At 41.9% G+C, this 21,357-nt stretch overlaps 2 protein-coding genes across 7 annotated transcripts in view; one reads left to right on the forward strand and one right to left on the reverse strand.

The window, feature by feature from the left end:
* Positions 1-7,773, reverse strand: LOC110532476 (uncharacterized). Of its 3 annotated transcripts, none has more exons than XR_002474835.3 (8): positions 3,807-7,773; positions 3,628-3,705; positions 3,412-3,523; positions 3,087-3,241; positions 2,815-2,891; positions 2,413-2,588; positions 2,091-2,174; positions 1-1,614 (listed from the first exon to the last, which is right to left on the reverse strand). XR_002474835.3 is itself a non-coding variant. In XM_021616421.3 (8 exons), exons 1-8 carry the CDS (start codon positions 4,785-4,787, stop codon positions 1,448-1,450), a joined length of 1,797 nt encoding a protein of 598 aa, XP_021472096.1. In that variant the 5' UTR covers positions 4,788-7,773; the 3' UTR covers positions 1-1,447. The 3 variants fall into 3 exon arrangements, 2 of the variants coding, with proteins under 2 accessions (XP_021472096.1, XP_021472098.1); XM_021616421.3 differs by having other exon boundaries at positions 2,091-2,141; XM_021616423.3 differs by lacking the exon at positions 2,091-2,174.
* Positions 7,445-21,357, forward strand: part of LOC110532475 (uncharacterized) — a 22,467-nt gene continuing 8,554 nt past the window's right edge. The window contains exons 1-3 of one of the 4 annotated variants that reach the window (XM_090184960.1): positions 7,445-7,546; positions 15,026-15,072; positions 15,323-15,408. In XM_090184960.1, the coding sequence (XP_090041086.1) occupies positions 15,027-15,072; positions 15,323-15,408 (132 nt within the window). In that variant the 5' untranslated portion in view covers positions 7,445-7,546; position 15,026. Of the gene's footprint in view, positions 7,547-7,792; positions 9,012-9,600; positions 9,757-15,025; positions 15,073-15,322; positions 15,409-21,357 lie in introns of those variants that run through there. The other 3 variants (XM_021616419.3, XM_021616420.3, XM_090184961.1) reach the window with 3 other exon arrangements.

The following is a 21,357-nucleotide window of genomic DNA, read 5'->3' on the forward strand; positions in this document are numbered from 1 at the left end:
TAAATAACTTGCTATTTAATTAAATTGGATTCAAAATGCAGACATTATATCTTAAAAAACAAAACACGTTTTCTTCAGAACTATAGCATACTATAAAATAATTCAGCACACAAAATATTACTTTTTGTTAATATACCCTATTTGTCAAATTCCAGATGGCTACAGGTAATGATTTAAGCTTAACAGATCCAAACTCTGCACACAAAGTTAAGTTTAAATATGTACATGCCAATGCCATCAGTCTGTGTGGAAAAGAAACAACATGAAACCACTAGCTAGCATTGTTACAGTACTTTAAGAGCTGCCCTGGGCTACAGTTCTGTTACTTTGTCGGACCACACTCGTCAATGCCTTTGAGGCAACAGTCACTGCAAATATTTGCTCTATACAGAATCTTTCATACTGTTAAAGGTCATCATTCTGACTTACTTTGATAGACACTTATTTATTTAAAAAACACAAAAATGTGACGATAACAGTTTCTAAAAGTTACACAAAAGCAAAAAATGTTGAATGCATGGATGCAACAAGCTCAAAATATTACAATTCATGTTACAAAAATGTGGGATTCCACCCAAATAACTCAATGAATGTTAAAATATACTTAAAGAATTGAAAAACATAAACATGTGTGAATATTAATTAATATGGGTGCACAGCTACACACTAAGTTTATGATAGGAAAGGCGTGAAAACACAGGAAATATTACCTATATTTACCTTATTAAAATAACACAAACTACTGTAGAGTAAACTTATTTTACACAGATACACCCAAACAATGGCAGGAGTGTGAGAAAACATTATATAGTATACGGTTTCCTTCCATGAAAACACTCACGACTAGGTCATCCCTGAGAACAAGATTTGGTTCAGTAGGAAGTGCATCCGAGATGTGTTGGGAATAATATTACAACCTCTCCGAAAATCTCCCTTTTACCTCGTCAAAGATCAGATTTACAATAGGAAAAGTCCAAGATAAATTGAGTTGAAGACGTGATCACTGATACCTGTCAGTAAAATATCTAGTATTGTTTTATTGGACCATTTGCAACAAGAGATTCTACCAAATCTTGGCAGTATTAACAACATTCAATCAGGGGTCTCAAACCTCGTAGAATATTATTGTACTGGTATTATTTTTGTTTTGTGTTGAGTAGCCCTAACAATAAGAGTAAACTGAATGAATGAGTCAAGATCTAATGCATGATTAAGTTACAATCCTTCGAATTTGAGACCCCAGTAATAAAGAATCTTTACCAAAAAAACTTTTTTTTCCTTTAAATTCAACAAAGATTACAGTAAAATATACAGTCAAAACATGGTGTCCTGGATTTTTTTTATTTACCCTGATTTTAAAATGCAGTCAAGCATTTAGAATTTATTAACAATAATTGATATTTTGTGCATAATAAGAAAAAAAGGAAATTGGAAAGAACAAACGATCTTAGCTCTCATCCTCTTCTTCGTCCACCTCAACATCCTCCTCTTTATCTTGGTCTCTGACCTCGCGACCTCGTGATTCATCCACGTCTTCCACGTCCACCTCTTCATCCTTCTCTCCGTATGATGAGTCCTCATCCTCTCTGGCATCCTGGTCGCTGTCATCAGAGCCTGGGGAATGTAGATGATCAGACCTTTTATAATGGGCTTCCCACTCTGAGCCAATGGGGTGATTAGTATGGGATTTAAACAGAGGGGTTTAACACTGGATTATGGTGAAAGCCCAGGAATATAATTCTGTTGTGCAATTTTGTGTGAATGGTGAAAACAGTAAGTGGTGGATTGAAGTATCAGGTAACCAAAATGGATACACAAATAGACAAAGCACCCTTTAATCCAATAATCTTCCAAAATATAACTTCCAATGATTGTACAAAACGGCTCTTGCATTTAAAGTAAAAACAGTCCTTGAATTTTTTGCAGAATAGGCTGCTGAGTTGGCATTTCAAAATCTGTCTTCCTGAACCATTGAAATAAATAGACTTTCATCTAAACAATGACTTCATGTTCTGAACTGAGCTGCAAAGCCGAGCAACAGATCCAACAACCCTCCATAATAAAATTTCTGCTCGTGGATAATGTCTTACCGTCTATTGCAACCTCTCCGTCATCATCCTCCTCTGGGCTTTCATCTGATTCTGAGGACATATTCGCTGTCTATTCAGTTTCACCTGGATTACTCATACAAGGACATCTTACTACACACGTATACACATTTCTCAGGAAGCAGAGGTAAACCAGCAAACACTGTGGCCCTAAAGGACTGGAATCATAGCATATGTTGTGTACATCTGTGTTGGAGCATAAAACCTGACTCATCACATTGTCTTTTCTGTAAACCAGCAGACAGTGTAGCCCTAACGGACTGGAATCATGGGCTTCTAAAGCTCTATTACAGTACTGACTAACCTGCATCTCGGCCCCCATGCTCCTCGTCCTCATCCTCATTCTCCTCTTCCCTGCTAAGATCTCGTCCAGACTTAGCCTGCTCTTCTTCATCATCATCATCATCATCATCATCCGAGTCAGAGATCACCACACAATCCTCCCTGTTGCTGTTGTCAGCTGGCTTGGGTCCACTGGTGCTGTTGGAACCGTATGTTGTGATAGTTAGAACAATCAAAAGACCTTCCATTTATTTTTCTTTTACACAAAATGCTTAATAATAAAGGGTTATAAAAGTGTTTGGCAGTGTTTTAGGCTACATTACAGCACATAATAAAGTGGTAATAAAATGGTAATAGTATCATGAAGATGGAAAGTCCTTATTGAGCTAAGTTCCACGACAATAGGTTTTGTTGGGCTGCTTACCTGCCATTCTGCCTGGGTTCCCACAGTGGAGTCAAATAGTATCTGAGAGGGTTTCTGAAAAGGTCATCTTTCAGAATCTATAGATTCACACGGAACAAAGAGAGAAGAAGAGTGTGTTGGAATAGTGCAGTAACCGTAAATGTTATATACAGAGCCTAAAATAAAGTCAGTTGTGTGATCACCAGTGGATCTGTGCAATGCGTCTTTGCTGGATTACTCCATGCATGTTAGACCAGCTCTCAACCTATGCCTGGCAGTGAGCATGCCGTTACCTGTGCTATGTCGTCCCGGCCAGGACTGGCGTGGTCGCTGAACCAGCTGAAGAAGGTCTGATAGATGCCGCGTCTCGACCTCCTGGGCTCACTGTGAAGCGTCAGGTTCTGCCCGCGGTGCCACAGGATGGGGTTGGAGAAAGACACTGGAGATCCTGTGAGAGGACATATAACAGGGGAAGGATATCATCATTATTGGCCTCATTTACACCCGATACCTGATTACACCTCTACATCTACACCTGTCAAAGATGTAGGGATACCTGGCCCATGTAAAATGTGGCATCCTAGCAAGATAGATATGACAACTGGATCTGTCCCTCACCTGTCATTCCAAGGTGGAGCTCCTTCACGATGATGTTGTTCTGGAAGTAAGGATTCCGTTTGAAGTGGAACCCGATTCTGTAACCAAGCTTGTTGGTCTTGAAGGATTCAATCTAAGGAGGAGACAATAATACATTTTCATTTCAGGGGAGCAATAGAACATTTATTCAGAAGACTTTAAAGAATCATTACATTTTCGCTGTGATTATTTACTTACTTCAAGGTTGGTCATGTAACTGAGAGCGCCTTCATCTGTTTTGTCAATGTGAGCAGAGAGATGAGGGTGGTTCAATAACTGTTGAGCTTTGAGCCAAGGGAAAAATAAATGTGACATACCAACACACTCACAATCAACAACATACGTGTGTGTGTGTGTAGGAGTATTCAAAAGGATACTGCCGTGACCCAGAAGCCAGGGATGGCCTGTATGATGGAGCTACGCTGGTCCACGTGTGGACGGCGCTGGCGGCTCAGTTTCAGCTCTAGCCGCTGGTGAAGCCGCGCACCTTTCTTCTCCAGAGCATCCAGCCTCATCTGTACCTGCGCCAGAAGGGCCACTGACTGTCGGATCTCCGGGGCCATCTTCACTGAAACTATAGCGCACTCCCCGTCATCATCATCATTATCTGAAGGGAAAGAGGAACTCGGTGCGGACGAAGATCCGGGTATTGAGTCGTCTTCCTCATCCGCATCGGGCATGTCCTCGGCATCCTCCTTGTCAACTCCACGCAGTGAGGTAGAGCTGTCTGCTGCTGCTGCCTGTGTGTGAAGACCCCTTTCAGGTTTTGATCGTTCCTTTGAGGACTCCTGGTCACCACGCTTACCTTTGTGTCCCATTCTCTCATAATGTCCAACTTTCTTTGAGGAAAATGGCTTTTGTTTAACCTCTTCACCCGTAGCTGCTCCTGTGAGACTTGCAAGTGCCTCGGCGGCTGCTATAGCGGCCGAATCAGACTGGTCCAGTGAAGTTGAGGGTCGGCAATCTCCAGCACCAGCACTTCCCAGGTTTTTTACTTCCTTTGCATCGCTAGAGACTGGTGCACCCGATACAAGAGCACTGTTGACGGCGCTGACATGTGCATCAGCGCTGGATGGGTTATTGGCAGTGACAGCTGCACAAATCCCCCCCCCGGGTCCCTTTTTCAGATCTAGTCCACTCTCCTCATTTCCATTCTTCTCTTCTATGGCTGGTACTTTATCGCCATCTTCCCCATTTTTGTTTCCATGAGAATTCGATGGTAATTCACTGGACACCTCGCCGTCCACTTTGGCTAACTTACTTGGAAGAGGGGACTGGCCAGCCTGCTCGTCGGACTGACATCGTTTCTTCGGTGCGGAGTCTGCAGACTTTTTGCTGTACCTCGTTTTTTCGCTCATTTTTGCCAATTAGTCTGCTGCGCTAGCTAACGCAATATCCTACAAATTAGTTAACTAGCCTAGAGGGTAACGTTAGTGGAAGTGTTTAAATAGCTAGATACAACTAGCTTCCTTGTTCGTGGCACAAATTACTAGCTAGCTACTACGAGCGTATTTTCTATAAACAGTTAGCAAGTTCCTTTTCCGCGTAAATTTAGCTAGAGGCCTACAGTACTGTAGCGCGAGCTAGCTTGCTAGCTAGCTTAGCTTGCGTGTGTTATTCGTGTTACAACTAGGTCCCGTTCTCTTAAAAGCAATATATTAATTTAGCACTAATTGTGCATTATTTTTTAAGTATTATATTGAATAAAATCCTGGTTTATAATTCCATAGGGTCCTGAAATGTTTTACATTTCTCCTTTCCCTCACTATTTCTCCGGCCGCGATGTTTATTACGTTACGAGATAGGAAAACAATCCGCTGATTGGTTACAGTACACCGCGCTGAAACATATCCACCAATCATACAAAGGATGTATGTTTGAGTGAGTCAGCTTTACCAACAGAAGCTGCGCTGCATATTTACAGTACTAGGGAGCGCGCACGTACACGTACACTGACATTGTATGCAGTACCCCGACACTCGATCTATTTTGATAGGATGATTTTTTTTCTGGCCTACAATGTAGCCTTACCTTGATATGTGAATTGAAAAATACGTTGGGTTAGGAATCATTTTTCACTTCTTTGTAGGCCTACCAGCAATTGAAACTTGCTCATTTATTACCGATTATTAAAATATAGTATATGGAGAAACAATGTCAAGTTGAATGTGCTGCCTGCTCGAAAGATGAGAGGCTGATTTTCGAGGACAGAGAAAGGAAAGCAATATCAATTTCAACATCAATTTAGAACACCGGCTTCCCCTTATCATGCAAAATGCTTGCACATGGCACCTGACAAGGCAGTATAGTTACATCAATGTCATGACAACAATGTTATCACTGTAGTAACTTAAGTGTTATAACACAGGTATCGAGCAACTTGGCCCTGTTTTTGTTCCAGTCCAAGTTATGGTCTCTGATAATATTGAATATGACCAATTTGATAGAGTCTTGTACCAATGATGTTCTCTTTAATTACATTATTGCATAGCCAACCTACTAGCTTTCCATTCATGTAGTCAGCACTCCATGTAGTCAGCACAAAATTTGAAATAGGCCTATTATTTTTGCCTGACGATTCAACCTGAATTGCATTCAGTTACTCAGGTGGCAGAGCAATGTGGATGGATAGCCAGGCAACTATTATTGGATCATAACAGAGACACAAAGGTGAATGGCAGCATTACTTATGCCACCTAGTGGATCAGATGGAGTAATGATCCAAAACAAGGAGTCAATGGAGTATGAGAATGATAACCACACCATTCATTTACCATCAATAACTGAGCACAGTATATTATTTTGTACTAGGAAGGTCTACAATATGCTTGAATATCCATATAGGCCTAGCTATGATTATTTAGATCAAACATGTCATACAACCTACACACACCGGCGCTTTTATCAGGTACACCATCCCATTCACGAAAATGGTTTGCTCCTACAGTGAGTCATGTGGCCATGGCTCTATAAAGCAGGCAGACAGGCATCGAGGCATTCAGTTACTATTCGATTGAATGTTAGAAGGGGCAAAACGAGTGACCTAAGTGACATTGAGCATGGTATGATCGTCAGTGTCAGGCGCCGGATCCAGTATCTCAGAAATGGCAGCCCTCCTGGCCTTTCACACACGACAGTGTCGAGGGTTTACTGAGAATGGTTTGACAAACAAAAAACATCCAGTCAACGGCAGTCCTATGGGCGAAAACAGCTCGTTGATGAAAGAGGTCGAAGGAGAATGGCAAGAATGGTGCAAGCTAACAGGTGGGCCAACAACAGACAAATGACGGCGCAGTACATGTGCAGAACGGCATCTTGGAACGCACAACTCAGCGATCCTTGTCCTGAATGGGCTATTGCAGCAGACGACTAGAAGAAGCAGCTACAGTGGGAACGCGATCAACAACACTGGACAATTGAGAAGTGGAAAAACATTGCCTAGTTTGTCGAATCTCGGTTCCTGTTGTGTCCTGCTGATGGCAGAGTCAGGATTTGGCGTGAGCAGCATGAGTCCATGGACCCCTCCTGCCTGGTACAGGCTGGTGGCGGTGGTGTACTGGTGAAGGGAATCTTAATTGGACCTATATTGTCACAGCAAAATAATCCTGCTGTAACAGGATTTGAACGTTTAGTCCATAATGTTACTTGATCGGTGGTTAGGCTATTAGCTGGCCAAAAGTAGGCTACATGAAAAGTGCAATACTGTTATAACCATGTGTTAGCATGGGTTTTCAGTGAATTTATGTCCATCACAAAGCTCATCTGCATTTCAAGAAAATTCTCAGCAACAAAAGAATGATCAAATCAAAATTCCTGTAGAATTATGAAATTAAAATTCCCTACATATTATATTGTAACCTATAGCCTACCGTAGGTTATGTGCTTATTGTCGTATGTTTAAATACAACGATGTAATGGAAAATATGGCTATTTGAGGAAGCATCACATTCTGATAGGCATCCCAAGACCCATTGTGACACAATGTGACGTTACATAATAAAAAAGAACATGATGTGACATCATGGGAATATTCCATTCACAGAGAGTAAAGGACTGAAAAATCATAATACAACAACAAAAAACATCCTGTGGTTCGATCAGACGGGAAACCCTTCAGGTAATGTAAAGGAACTTAAAAACAAATCTAACATTGATGTACAATACTGTTGTAATTTGTTATGGCATATTACATAGCCCAATAATAAGAATAATACAGAAGAAAACATAGGATTGACCATAATATCATTTTGCACTGTTTAGGCGTGGTTGATTTCCGTCTAATATGATTTATGAATATTAAAGCATGTTTCCGAACAGAGTGTAGTAGCCTGGAGGTGGGCGTGTACGGTCTCGGCAAACCGAAACAGAGGGTGGAGTCGCCAGTCCAGGGTTGTACCAACTTCAATAGCAAATTTGGAGCAGGCAATACACAGCTAAAATTAGACGGTTATTCCTCTGGGAATAAGACCTAACTAAAGTTCCAGCTAAGGTCTTCTAAACAAGGAGGACTACCCTGTACGAGCCACAAATGTTGGTATTATAGAGACTAGCACATGCTCCTCAGTGCTCCATTGCCGTCATGCTGTACAACACGTTCTGAAACTCAGGACAAGTGGCAGTTCTGTTCGTAACGCTGGGTTAAAGCTGTACAAACCCATACCACTTGATTCTATTGGATTCTATCCTCTGACTGGTGCTGTTTACAGTCGACTCGAAGGGTGAATAGCCGAGAAAATGTCTTTTTTAACCATACCATCCCAGGAGGGTCTTTTCACCAAGGTGAAGAAAGAGGGGTCATCCGGAGAAGGACGGTGTTATGACGAAGGCCAGTGTAATTCGGATGAAGAATACGAAGACAGCGAGGAGACAAACGTGCGTCTCATCCCCAGGTGCTCTCCTATCCCAAGGAAACGCGGACGGTCCATCTATGATGAGACCGCAGAGTATCTGAAAATCAAAGATGCAATTCCCAGCAGGAGAGTGTCGTTTGCCGATACAACAGGTAGAGACCTAACCGATGTTAAGGAATTCGTCCAATTTGATTCGGATGATGAGGATGATGCCAGGTGGGAAGAAGAGGAGGCAAAATACCGACCGAAAATCCGTGAACCGACCTACCGCATAAACCCGGAGTGGACCATTCCCACTGCGGCTGCCCTGACAAAAGCAGTGCACATTAATAAAGTAGAGGTGGAGAGTTTGTCACCTATTGAAGACGAGCCCTTGGCATTTATCGTGTTTATCCGAGTGCTTAATATTTCATTTAACAAAACTGTGTGCATTCGATCAACTATGGACAGCTGGAGCACCTACTTTGATTGTCCAGCAGATTATGTCCAGGGCGACGGTGAGACTGATAAATTTTCCTTCAAGCTCTCCTTCTGCCCACCGTATCTTCACCATGGGGCTCGCATTGAGTTTGTTGTCCGTTACGAAACTCCAGATGGCGATTACTGGGCGAACAACTCGCAAATGAATTACGCGGTAACTCTTCTCGTGTCCTACGAAGACGATGTAGCACAAGCTAGCCCTTTTGATATGCCAGACCTTACAAGTATCCTGAAAACTGAAAGCAGTTACAGGTAAATTCCCTTGATCATCATCCAAGCATCCTATCAATCTGTTGACGTCAAACAAAATAGACATAGGCCTACTTACTGTAGGCTATGTACAGTAGGCCTATAGCCTAAGCCTAAGGAATGCAAACATGCAAAGGAATGGAAGATAATAGCAAGCCTATAATAAGATGATAATACAATCTGCTATTACACTTTCACATGAATCACATTTGATACTAGTTTTGAGGGACTACTGTGGTCGCTACTACAGTGAGGAAAGTTGTCTAAGGGGTTGTGAGGAAGTCAGGGTGAATGGTCTCAGGACCACTTCTTCCAGGAACACTTGTTCTAGTGCACTGTAAAAATAGAAATACTCAAAACACCATGATTGTGTGATGAAACCATGAAAAGAAGTGCATCTTTCCTGAGAGCTGTTGTTTGGAGGGTGTTTGAATGTAAACCCACCATGTGTACGTAAAGAGATTCTCCAGTACTTTTGTATACTTTTTAGCCAGTAGGTCTGAAAGGACTGCTCACGAGCCAAAAGTGGCCCAGAGAATTGCGTACTACGTCACATATGAACAGATATGTGCACCACATCACTGCTCTCTCGCTCACTCTGCTGTGTATGCATCTTGCTAGCTGTCACTGAAATGGCGAGCGGCTGAAGCTCATTGGCTAGAACTTCAATTGCAAGGGGTCTGGCGCACGTGAGGGAAAATGGCGCAGAACAGCTTCCTGAAAAAACATAGCTTCCAAACTAATTGAGGTACACAGTGATTCTGCTCAGAGATTGTGCATGTATGAACTACACATTGACACATCCAGCCCAAAGCGGGAGGTTAGAAAAATATTTATTTATCGCCAAAGTTCCGGAGCATGTCTTTAATAATAATTAATTCAACTAATTTCAATGATTTCTTAATTTCATTTTACCAAAGAAATCATCCAACTTAATATCTTTCTAAAAATGTAAGTAGATTTATTTATGAGGATAAACGAAAATAGAGAACATTTAGTGATTGAACTAATTAGACATCTGGTTTTAATCTCCTTGCATTTCCTATCTTGCCAAATGTTGGATTGTGAGTAATATTTTTTTATTTTTACTTTATGATTATTTTACACAATGTTGTATGCACGTTTGAAGAAAGAAAAGTATACTTATATATTAGTATTGAGCAGCTTTTTTTGTCATGAGGTGTAATGGATCATGATTAAATGATATCAAAACCATCAGGCAAAATGATGATCAATAATGAGACGTCTCATTCCCACATTTCCAACTTGTAATGGTAGAGGCAAATACAGTATCCTGCAATCCTTGCTTTAAAACCTCAAGCTACTGCTGGTGGATTGAGCACTGTGCTCAGCAGTGCCTGCGAAAATGGGATAAACTGGCAAATGATCAGATACATTCATCAGCTAAAATGCTCCCGAAGAAGGTATCTGATTCTGCGCTAGACAGGATGTGAAACATCATAATATTGTTTTGAAGCTTTAGAGAGAGGAAATGGCACCAAAAGAGAAGGAATCTAATTCTGAACTTAACAGAATTTGAAATACCAACACAGTGTTTTCAACCTTTTCTGGTAGTGCTCCCGGTCCTGGCAAGGTGTTGCACAACACTTGATTAAGTGAAGTTACAACACACCCCATGTCATGTTTCAAAACATCTCAGGATGATGTGTCTCAATACACCTGCAAAGGTAAAGGGATACTTCGGGATTTTGTCAATAAAGCCCTTCATCTACAATACTACAGAGGTAGTTTTGTGAGTCAATGCTAACTAGCATTAGACGCATTGACTGGAAGTCTATGTGTGTACTAGCATGCTAGCAGTTACCATAGACCTCCAGTCATTGCGCTAATGCTAGTTTACAATTGCACTAACGCTGCACGCAGAGACAAAAATGGTATCCACAAACTCATCTGACTGTGGGAAAGTAGATAAAGGGCTTCATTGCCAGGATCCTGAAGTATCCCTTTAAGGTTTGTCCTCCTTTGAGTGAGTGGCTGCTCAGTTATCACTCATTTTGGGGTTACAAAGCACCTCATTTTAACAGAGTGGTTGGTTGCAGACAGTGACTTACATTGCAATATAATTGGCCTACCCAATCAGTGCAGTTACGCAAAATCAGATTGGTTTGCATCAGTGGTTTTTGTGGGACAATCTCATAATATTTCAACCAGGTTATATTTTGTGATCCAGTCTCCAGTACATTGAAGGGGGGCGGAGATGGCAGACACATGCACACACACACTCTCAGAATGCCAGCAATCCAGGGGTGTATGAGCTGTGAGGGGGATCGAAATAGCTTGTACAAGGCAGGTGTCACTTTCAGCCCCGCCGTTCTCTGACACTTACCCCTGACCTTTCAATGGAAAACCACAGTTGACATCAACCCAATCCGGTTTCAATGGAATAGGTCATCTCTGAGGCTCTACCTGACTCCTCCCCTTATTGCTCTTTTTGGCCTTATTCCTCCAAAGCAATCTGATCGTCTGCAGGGCTCTCCTTTTCATTGACAGGATCGTTTCATTTTCAGTGTAGCCTGATAGATAGGCTAGATGGATAGATAGAAAGTGTCCTTCTCTCTTAAATGAACAATTGTCTAATTCACACCTCTATTCTTAAAATGATGGTTGTCGCACTCGTATTTGGCAGTCAATTGTGCATCACAGTGTATGCATCAACTGCCACCATGTGATCAATGGAAAACATCACCCCATCATTAAACCCCAAGGCATAATATAAAAACAGTGTATCTAGATTTCTGTAGTTTTCCACTGCCTCTCAACACTTGGCATCTGTCTGCAATGGCGGTTTGCCATTGAGAAGGATGGGAACATAGGCTACTGAGTTATTGTTTGGCATCTCACACTCACAAGCATGGAACACATGATGAAACTTGTGATCCTGCGTGTGAGTAGTCAGGGGGTTTGGGGGTCACCTCCCCCTGAAAACCCTTAAAAAGACTGGATTCCTGGGATATAGGACATAGATGGATCCAGTCACATGGGTCTTCATTACTACTGTATGCAGCCTTGAGAAGAGAAAAGGTGGGACAAAGAAGTGGGGCATCGAAAAAGGTGTTTGGTGGGGGGCACGGAAAACCCCCCTATTAAAAAATGGGTTCTGTAGTTAACTAAACGGAAACCTTTTGAGTGAAATCTGCCATCCTATGCGGGATGTTAGGGAAGTAAGTAAGTAGCCTTGTCTGAGCAACAGCTATAGGGCAGGATTCTATCTCCTATTTCTGTAGCTTTAGGCAGCTTGATATACAAGTACACCCCCTGGACAGGACGCTAGTCATGAAGAGAATCTCCAAAATAGCTTGCTTTATCAAGGTCATTAGGCCACAGCATCAGTTACCAATACACTTGTGACTGTTATTTTCCACTGCCTCTGCCAGTTGTTTTGTCACAATTTGTTAAATGCGATATCTTATTTCACTACCCCCTGACACTGGAGACCCTTGCTAATATCAGGTTTTCTGCCAATGTCTCTAAATTGATTTGTGACTAAATGATGAAGCTAATATCAGACGTGACTTTTCGGGGGCCTCCCGAGTAGCACAGTGGTCTAAGGCCCTCCATCGCAGTGCTAGCTGTGCCACTACAGATTCTGGGTAAGAGTCCAGGCTCTGTCGCATCCGGCCGTGACCGGGAAACCCATGGGACGGCGCACAATTGGCCGAGTGTCGTCCGGGTTAAGGGTAGGGTTTGTCCGGCAGGGATGTCCTTGTCCCATCGCGCACTAGCGACTCCTGTGGTGGGCTGGGCGCAGTGCACGCTAACACAGTCGCACGGTGTACAGTGTTTCCTCCGACACATTGGTGCTGCTGGCTTCCGGGTTAAGTGGGCATTGTGTCAAGAAGCTGTGTGGCTTGGTTGGGTTGTGTTTCGGAGGACGCACGGCTCTCGACCTTCGCCTCTCCCGAGTCCATACGGCAGTTGCAGCGATGAGACGAGATTGTAACTACCAATTGGATACCACGAAACTGGGGAGAAAAAGGGGTAGCAGGTTAGGAGAATTTACATGGTAGATTTGGAGAATTAGATTAAGATTAAGAAAATAGTTAGGGTTAACTAAAATGTGAAAATTCTCCCAGATGCGACTCGAACAAGCAACTTTTGATGTCACTTTGACATGAACTGCATCCCTTCTAGCCGTGATCCTCTAACTCATGTCAAACTCATTCCACAGAGGGCCAAGTGTCTGAGTTTTCACTTCATCTTTGTACTTGATTGATCAATTCAAGTCCCTAATTAGTAAGGAACTCCCCTCACCTGGTTGTCTAGGTCTTAATTAACACCCCAAACTCTTCAGAGAAATGACAAGTGAATGGTAGGTAAAGGGAAAACGCGAAGATCAGGAGGAAGGCGTATCCACTCGCATTTCCAAGAGTGATCATGAGGTATATGTCTTGTGCTATAGTATAAGATTATCTTGGCTTCCATCTTGTAGGCTATTACTCAACAAGTAGTGACCAACACTCCACTCCACTAATGTGTGAGATGTGAGAGTAAGGCTCTGTGAGAACCATGCTTTCTGTAGGCCTACAGTGCATTCGGAAAATATTAAGACATTTTCCCACATTTTGTTACGTTTCAGCCTTATTCTTAAATTGATTCAATTGTTTTTTCCCTCATCAATCTACATACAATACCCGATGATGACAAAGCAAAAACATTTTTTTTAGACATTTTTACAAAATGCATAAATAAATAAAAAAATTAACATTTATGTAAGTATTCAGACCCTTTACTCAGTACTTTGTTGAAGCACCATTGGCAGTGATTATAGCCTCAAATCTTCTTGAGTATGACGCTACAAGCTTGGCACACATGTATTGTGGGAGTTTTTCCCATTCTTCTCTGCAGATCCTCTCAAACTCTGTCAGGTTGGATGGGGAGCGTCGTTGTACAGTCCAGGCTCTGGCTGGGCCACTCAAGGCCATTCAGGGACTTGTCCCAAAGCCACCCCTGCATTGTCCTGTTGGAAGATGAGGTTTTCATCAAGGATTTCTCTGTACTTTGCTCTGTTCATCTTTCCTTCAATCCTGACTAGTCTCCTAGTCCTTGCCACTGAAAAACATCCCCACGGAATGATGCTGCCACGACCATGCTTCACCGTAGGGATGGTGCCAGGTTTCCTCCAGACGTGACACTTGGCCTTCAGGCCAAAGAGTTCAATCTTGGTTTCATCAGACCAGAGAATCTTGTTTCTCATGGTGTGAGAGTAAATTTTGGCAAACTCCAAGTTTGTCATATGGCTGTCATATGCCTTTTACTGAGGAGTGACTTCTGTCTGGCCACTCCACCGTAAAGTTCTGATTGTTGGGAGTGCTGCAGAGATGATTGTCCTTCTAGAATGTTCTCCCATCTCCACAGAAGAACGCTGGAACCCTGTCAGAGTGACCATCAGGTTCTTGGTCACCTCCATGACCAAGGCCCTTCTTCCAAACTTCTTCCATTTAAGAATTATGAAGGCCACTGTGTTCTTGGGGACCTTCAATGCTGCAGACATTTTTGGTAGCCTCCCCAGATCTGTGACTTGATACAATCCTTTCTCGGAGCTCTACAGACAATTCCGACCTCATGGCTTGGTTTCTGCTCTGACATGAACTGTCAACTGTGGGGCCTTATATAGACAGGTGTGTGCCTTTCCAAATAATGTCCAATCAATTGAATCTACTACAGGTGGACTCCAATCAAGTTGTAGAAACATCTCAAGGATGATCAATGGAAACAGGGTGCACCTGAGGGTCTGAATACTTATGTAAATAAGGTATTCTGGTTTTTATTGTTGACACATTTTCAAAAAGTAAAAAAAAACAGGTTTTAAGTCTGTAACGTATCAAAATGTTGATTAAGGGAAGGGGTCTGAACACTTTCCGAATGCACTGTATGTCTCGTGTTCTAAAAAACAGTAACATAAGATCATGCTGATCAAATGTATATTTACAATAGGATCATGAGTGTCTTCATTGCAGTGCCATTGGTTAACAGTCATGTTATGTCTTTGCTTTCAGTATGGAGGATTCTGACTACTTTGCACAGTTCCCAGAGAAGGGTGAAGGTAAAGCAGGAGTGCTGCATATGAGTATCACACAGAGTTATTACAAAGTTGTAAAAGGATGAAACAAAAGAGAGAGAGTAAGGAGACATTTTTCTATCCTTATTTTGACTCTCGCTATATTCACTGTTTCAATCATACTGTTTCCTCTCAGGCCAGTCCAATGCATACAATGTACGTACAGAGTTTTACATGAAAGTGTACATTTAGAATAATGGGTAGTGTGATTAACTGTTGACCTTTGTTTTTGAAGATGAACCGGTGACTAAGCCAGTGCCAGACATGTTGAAGCCCAGTCCTCAGTGTCCAGTCATTCTTCAACCAGAGCTTGACATAGAGGTAACGGTGGAATAACTCATCAGTATTTCTTACCAGTTATCTTTGAACTTGTATTCATATATTTATACTACATTCTCTATGTTGTACATTTAATCTTGGTACATTTAGGGATGACACACTCTCGGGTTGTGAAAGTGTAGAGGAGCACTTTGTGTACAGTTAAAGGAATTCCGTTTTCTTGAACTGTTCAGTCAATTCAGCACCTGGAAAAGTTCCATTGGATATGCACATCTTAGGCCTCATACGTGTTTGGAACAGTTTGTCATCGTCAGGATGAGGATTTAATGGGGCACACACCATCAGAGGCATTGTTGTGATAACATGTTAGTACAATGTTGATGCTAGTATAATAACAGGGTTACCGTACAGTTACAGCAACTTAATATGAAGTGTAAACCGGTAGATACAGTATAACAGAACTGCAGAAATTATTTGTAAGAATGGTCATAAATATGTGCATGCCTATTTCATCAGCTAATTGAATAGAATGGCAATATGGATATGAATGAATGTGGCACATAGCTAGCAGAGCCATAGATGTATGAATCTGTAGTTAATGCCTTCCCCTCATATACTTCACTGTAATTTCTATGCATTCAATCTCATGCATGTTTAGCTATCTCATTATTGAATCCCAGAGTGTGTTGGTTAGTGTTACAGTTTAAAGTTTCAGGTTAAATAACTAGACTATGTTATTTTATTCAATTATGGCTGAATCCTAACTTGAGAACTGTACTTCCAGCTAAAACTTTCACATAAATCTCCTATTGACATCAATGCATGATTTTCAGCGAAACTGCAAATTCATTAGATCTTAGGTTTCAGCCCATATTAGATTTTTCGTTCATTAGGGCATAAAATTATGATATTAGAATTGTTCTTAATTAATTAATTTTACATGCGACAACAAGTAGTGGCAAATATGTTCTGTTCCTAAATATGGGTGAATTGACTAATAAAGTGCAATAATTTTCAAACTAATATTTTTTTTCTCCAATGACAATTCATTTCACAGCTCATTGAAGCTTCAGCCACAATTTAGGTAACGTGCACGCTTGATGGCCAGAAACTGCATGAGCTGTTTTTACTACTTGTATCATTTGTCTTTCAGTTCTTATTAGGGTTGAATAGTGGTAACCCAGTTACCAAGATTTACTGGAATTTACCACTCAAAACCACTCCCTTTTCCCAGGATAAATAACTGGGATAAATAACTGTGAGAAACCTGGTAAATTATAATCAAATCAAATCAAATTGTATTTGTCACATACAACAGTTGTAGATCTTACAGTGAAAAGCTTACTTACAAGCCCTTAACCAACAATGCAGTCTGGGTAGCCATTTGATTAGCTGTTCAGGAGTCTTAAGGCTTGGGGGTAGTGCTTGCCATGCTGTAGCAGAGAGAACCGTCTATGTGTAGGCTGGCTGTAGTCTCTGACATTTTTTAGGGCCTTCCTCTGACACTGCCTGGTATAGAGGTCCTGGATGGTAGGAAGCTTGCCCCCGGTGATGTACTGGGCTGTACGCACTACCCTCTGTAGTGCCTTGCGGTCGGAGGCCGAGCAGTTGCCATATCAGGCAGTGATGCAACCCGTCCGGATGCTCTCGATGGTGCAGCTGTAAAACCTTTTGAGGATCTGAGGACCCATGCCAAATCTTTTCAGTCTCCTGTGTGGGAATAGGTTTTGTCATGCCCTCTTCACAACTTTCTTGGTCTGCTTGGACCATGTTAGTTTGTTGTTGATGTAGATGCCAAGGAACTTGAAGCTCTCAACCTGTTCCACTACAGCCCCATCGATGTGAATGGGGGCGTGCTCGGGCCTCTTTTTCCAGTAGTCCACAATCATCTCCTTTGTCTTGATCACATTGAGGGAGAGGTTGTTGTCCTTGCAACACACTGTCAGGTCTCTCACCTCCTCCCTATCGTTGTCAGTGATCAGCATCACAACATCACTGTTGTGTCATCAACAAACTTGATGATGGTGTTGGAGTCGTGCCTGGCCGTGCAGTAATGAGTGAACAGAGAGTACAGGAGGGGACTGAGCACGCACCCCTGAGGGTCCCCCGTGTTGAGGATCAGCGTGGCTGATGTGTTGTTACTTAACCTTACCACCTGTGGGCGGCCCGTCAGGAAGTCCAGGATCCAGTTGCAGAGGGAGGTGTTTAGTCCTTAGCTTAGTGATGAGCTTTGAGGGCACTATGGTGTTGAATGCTGAGCTGTAGTCAATGAATAGTATTCTCACATAGGTGTTCCTTTTGTCCAGGTGGGAATGGGCAGTGTGGAGTGCAATAGAGATTGCATCGTCTGTGGATCTGTTGGTGCGGTATGCAAATTGGAGTGGGTCTAGAGTTTCTGGAATAATGGCGTTGATGTGAGCCTTGACCAGCATTTCAAAGTGTTTCATGGCTACAGATGTGCTACTGGTCAGTAGTCATTTAGGCCTTAGTGTTCTTGGGCACAGGGACTATGGTGGTCTGCTTGAAACATGTTGGTATTACAGACAAATTATAAGAATGTATTTATAGCAACAGCATGGCGTGAAATGGAACTGTTAAATGATATGCAATGCCTAAATCTGGCTACGGCCTCTGCATGAATCAACGCTCAGGGTCAACTCATCTTGGTAACTTTATTTATTGTGATAGGTAGGCCTACATTTGCTGCAGTATAGCCTATTTTACACTAATATAAAGACTAATTTAATTTACCCATCTACATCTGCCATTGTTTTTTAATTGTAAAGATGATTATGTTTTTAATTGCAGCTCCAGAATTTAAAACAGCCTGTCGCTTGAATATTGTTGCTTTAAATCAGTGCACGAGGGAGCAGTCTCTCGCAGTCTTTCTCGCTCTCCATCAACTCCATTCATATTGCATCCAAATAGATAATTATGTTCTATATTGATATACAGTGCCTTGCGAAAGTATTCGGCCCCCTTGAACTTTGCGACCTTTTGCCACATTTCAGGCTTCAAACATAAAGATATAAAACTGTATTTTTTTGTGAAGAATCAACAACAAGTGGGACACAATCATGAAGTGGAACGACATTTATTGGATATTTCAAACTTTTTTAACAAATCAAAAACTGAAAAATTGGGCGTGCAAAATTATTCAGCCCCTTTACATTCAGTGTAGCAAACTCTCTCCAGAAGTTCAGTGAGGATCTCTGAATGATCCAATGTTGACCTAAATGACTAATGATGATAAATACAATCCACCTGTGTGTAATCAAGTCTCCGTATAAATGCACCTGCACTGTGATAGTCTCAGAGGTCCGTTAAAAGCGCAGAGAGCATCATGAAGAACAAGGAACACACCAGGCAGGTCCGAGATACTGTTGTGAAGAAGTTTAAAGCTCGATTTGGATACAAAAAGATTTCCCAAGCTTTAAACATCCCAAGGAGCACTGTGCAAGCGATAATATTGAAATGGAAGGAGTATCAGACCACTGCAAATCTACCAAGACCTGACCGTCCCTCTAAACTTTCAGCTCATACAAGGAGAAGACTGATCAGAGATGCAGCCAAGAGGCCCATGATCACTCTGGATGAACTGCAGAGATCTACAGCTGAGGAGGGAGACTCTGTCCATAGGACAACAATCAGTCGTATATTGCACAAATCTGGCCTTTATGGAAGAGTGGCAAGAAGAAAGCCATTTCTTAAAGATATCCATAAAAAGTGTCGTTTAAAGTTTGCCACAAGCCACCTGGGAGACACACCAAACATGTGGAAGAAGGTGCTCTGGTCAGATGAAACCAAAATTGAACTTTTTGGCAACAATGCAAAACGTTATGTTTGGCGTAAAAGTAACACAGCTGAACACACCATCCCCACTGTCAAACATGGTGGTGGCAGCATCATGGTTTGGGCCTGCTTTTCTTCAGCAGGGACAGGGAAGATGGTTAAAATTGATGGGAAGATGGATGGAGCCAAATACAGGACCATTCTGGAAGAAAACCTGATGGAGTCTGCAAAAGACCTGAGACTGGGACGGAGATTTGTCTTCCAACAAGACAATGATCCAAAACATAAAGCAAAATCTACAATGGAATGGTTCAAAAATAAACATATCCAGGTGTTAGAATGGCCAAGTCAAAGTCCAGACCTGAATCCAATCGAGAATCTGTGGAAAGAACTGAAAACTACTGTTCACAAATGCTCTCCATCCAACCTCACTGAGCTCGAGCTGTTTTGCAAGGAGGAATGGGAAAAATGTCAGTCTCTCGATGTGCAAAACTGATAGAGACATACCCCAAGCGACTTACAGCTGTAATCGCAGCAAAAGGTGGCGCTACAAAGTATTAACTTAAGGGGGCTGAATAATTTTGCACGCCCAATTTTTCAGTTTTTGATTTGTTAAAAAAGTTTGAAATATCCAATAAATGTCGTTCCACTTCATGATTGTGTCCCACTTGTTGTTGATTCTTCACAAAAAAATACAGTTTTATATCTTTATGTTTGAAGCCTGAAATGTGGCAAAAGGTCGCAAAGTTCAAGGGGGCCGAATACTTTCGCAAGGCACTGTATATAGATTTCCTAGCCTACCTATTTTAGGTAACACATTCAATGCAGTATTTGCATTATATTTAGTTAAATAATGATGGGTTATTCATGAGAAGCGTCTAACTTATAGCCTCTGTCTCTGCGCAAGCACCTGTGCCTCGTTGGCCTTTCCTTAAAAAACGCTCCTTAGCTCTTGGAGTCCAATGCAGGAAAAGCTAGACTAGAATAGCTTGTTGGACATACAGTGGCACGAAACAGTATGTGAACCCTTTGGAATTATCTGGATTGCTGCATAAATTGGTTATAAAATTAGATCGGATCTTCATCTAACTCACAACAACAGACAAACACAGTCTGCTTAAACTAATAACACACAGATGATTGTATTTTTCTTGTCTATATTGAATACATAGTTTAAACATTCACAGTGTAGGTTGGAAAAAGTATGTAAACCCCCAGGCTAATGACTTCTCTAAAAGCTAATTGGAGTCAGGAGTCAGCCAACCTGGAGTACAATCATTGAGACGAGATTGGAGATGTTGGTTAGAGGTGCCCTGCCCTATAAAAAACACTCACAAAAATGTAGTTTTCTATTCACAAGAAGCATTGCCTGATGTGAACCATGCCTCAACAAAAGAGATCTCAGAAGACCCAAGATTATAAATGGTTGACTTGCATAAAGTTGGAAAGGGTTACCAAAGTATCTCTAAAAGCCTTGATGTTCATCAGTCCGCGGTAAGACAAATTGTCTATAAATGGAGAGTTCAGCACTGTTGCTACTCTCCCTAGGAGTGGCCGTCCTGCAAAGATGACTGCAAGAGCACAGCGCAGAATGCTCAATGAGGTTAAGAAGAATCCTAGTGTCAGCTAAAGACTTGCAGAAATCTCTGGAACACAATAACATCTCTGTTGACGAGTCTACGATTCGTAAAACACTAAACAAGAATGGGAGGACACCACGGAAGAAGCCACTGCTGTCCAAAAAAAACATTGCTGCACATCTGAAGTTCGCAAAAGAGCATCTGGATGTTCCACAGCGCTACTGGCAAAATATTCTGTGGACAGATTAAACTACAGCTGAGTTGTTTAGAAGGAACACAACACTATGTGTGGAGAAAAAACGCACAGCACACCAACATCAAAACCTCATTCCAACTGTAAAGTATGGGGGAGGGAGCATCATGGTTTGGGGCTGCTTTGTTGCCTCAGGGCCTGGACAGCTTGCTATCATCCTCGGAAAAATTAATTCCCAAGTTTATCAAGACATTTTGCAGGAGAATGCAAGGATTTCTGTCCGCTAATTGGAGCTCAACAGAAGTTGGGTGATGCAACAGGACAACAACCCAAAACACAGAAGTAAATCAACAACAGAATGGCTTCAACAGAAGAAAATACGCCTTCTGGAGTGGCCCAGTCAGAGTCCTGAAGAATATTGCTGAA

This window comes from Oncorhynchus mykiss, chromosome 9 (genome assembly GCF_057628025.1).
Source record: "Oncorhynchus mykiss isolate SJ-2025 chromosome 9, ASM5762802v1, whole genome shotgun sequence".
Classification (NCBI taxonomy): Eukaryota; Metazoa; Chordata; class Actinopteri; order Salmoniformes; family Salmonidae; genus Oncorhynchus; species Oncorhynchus mykiss.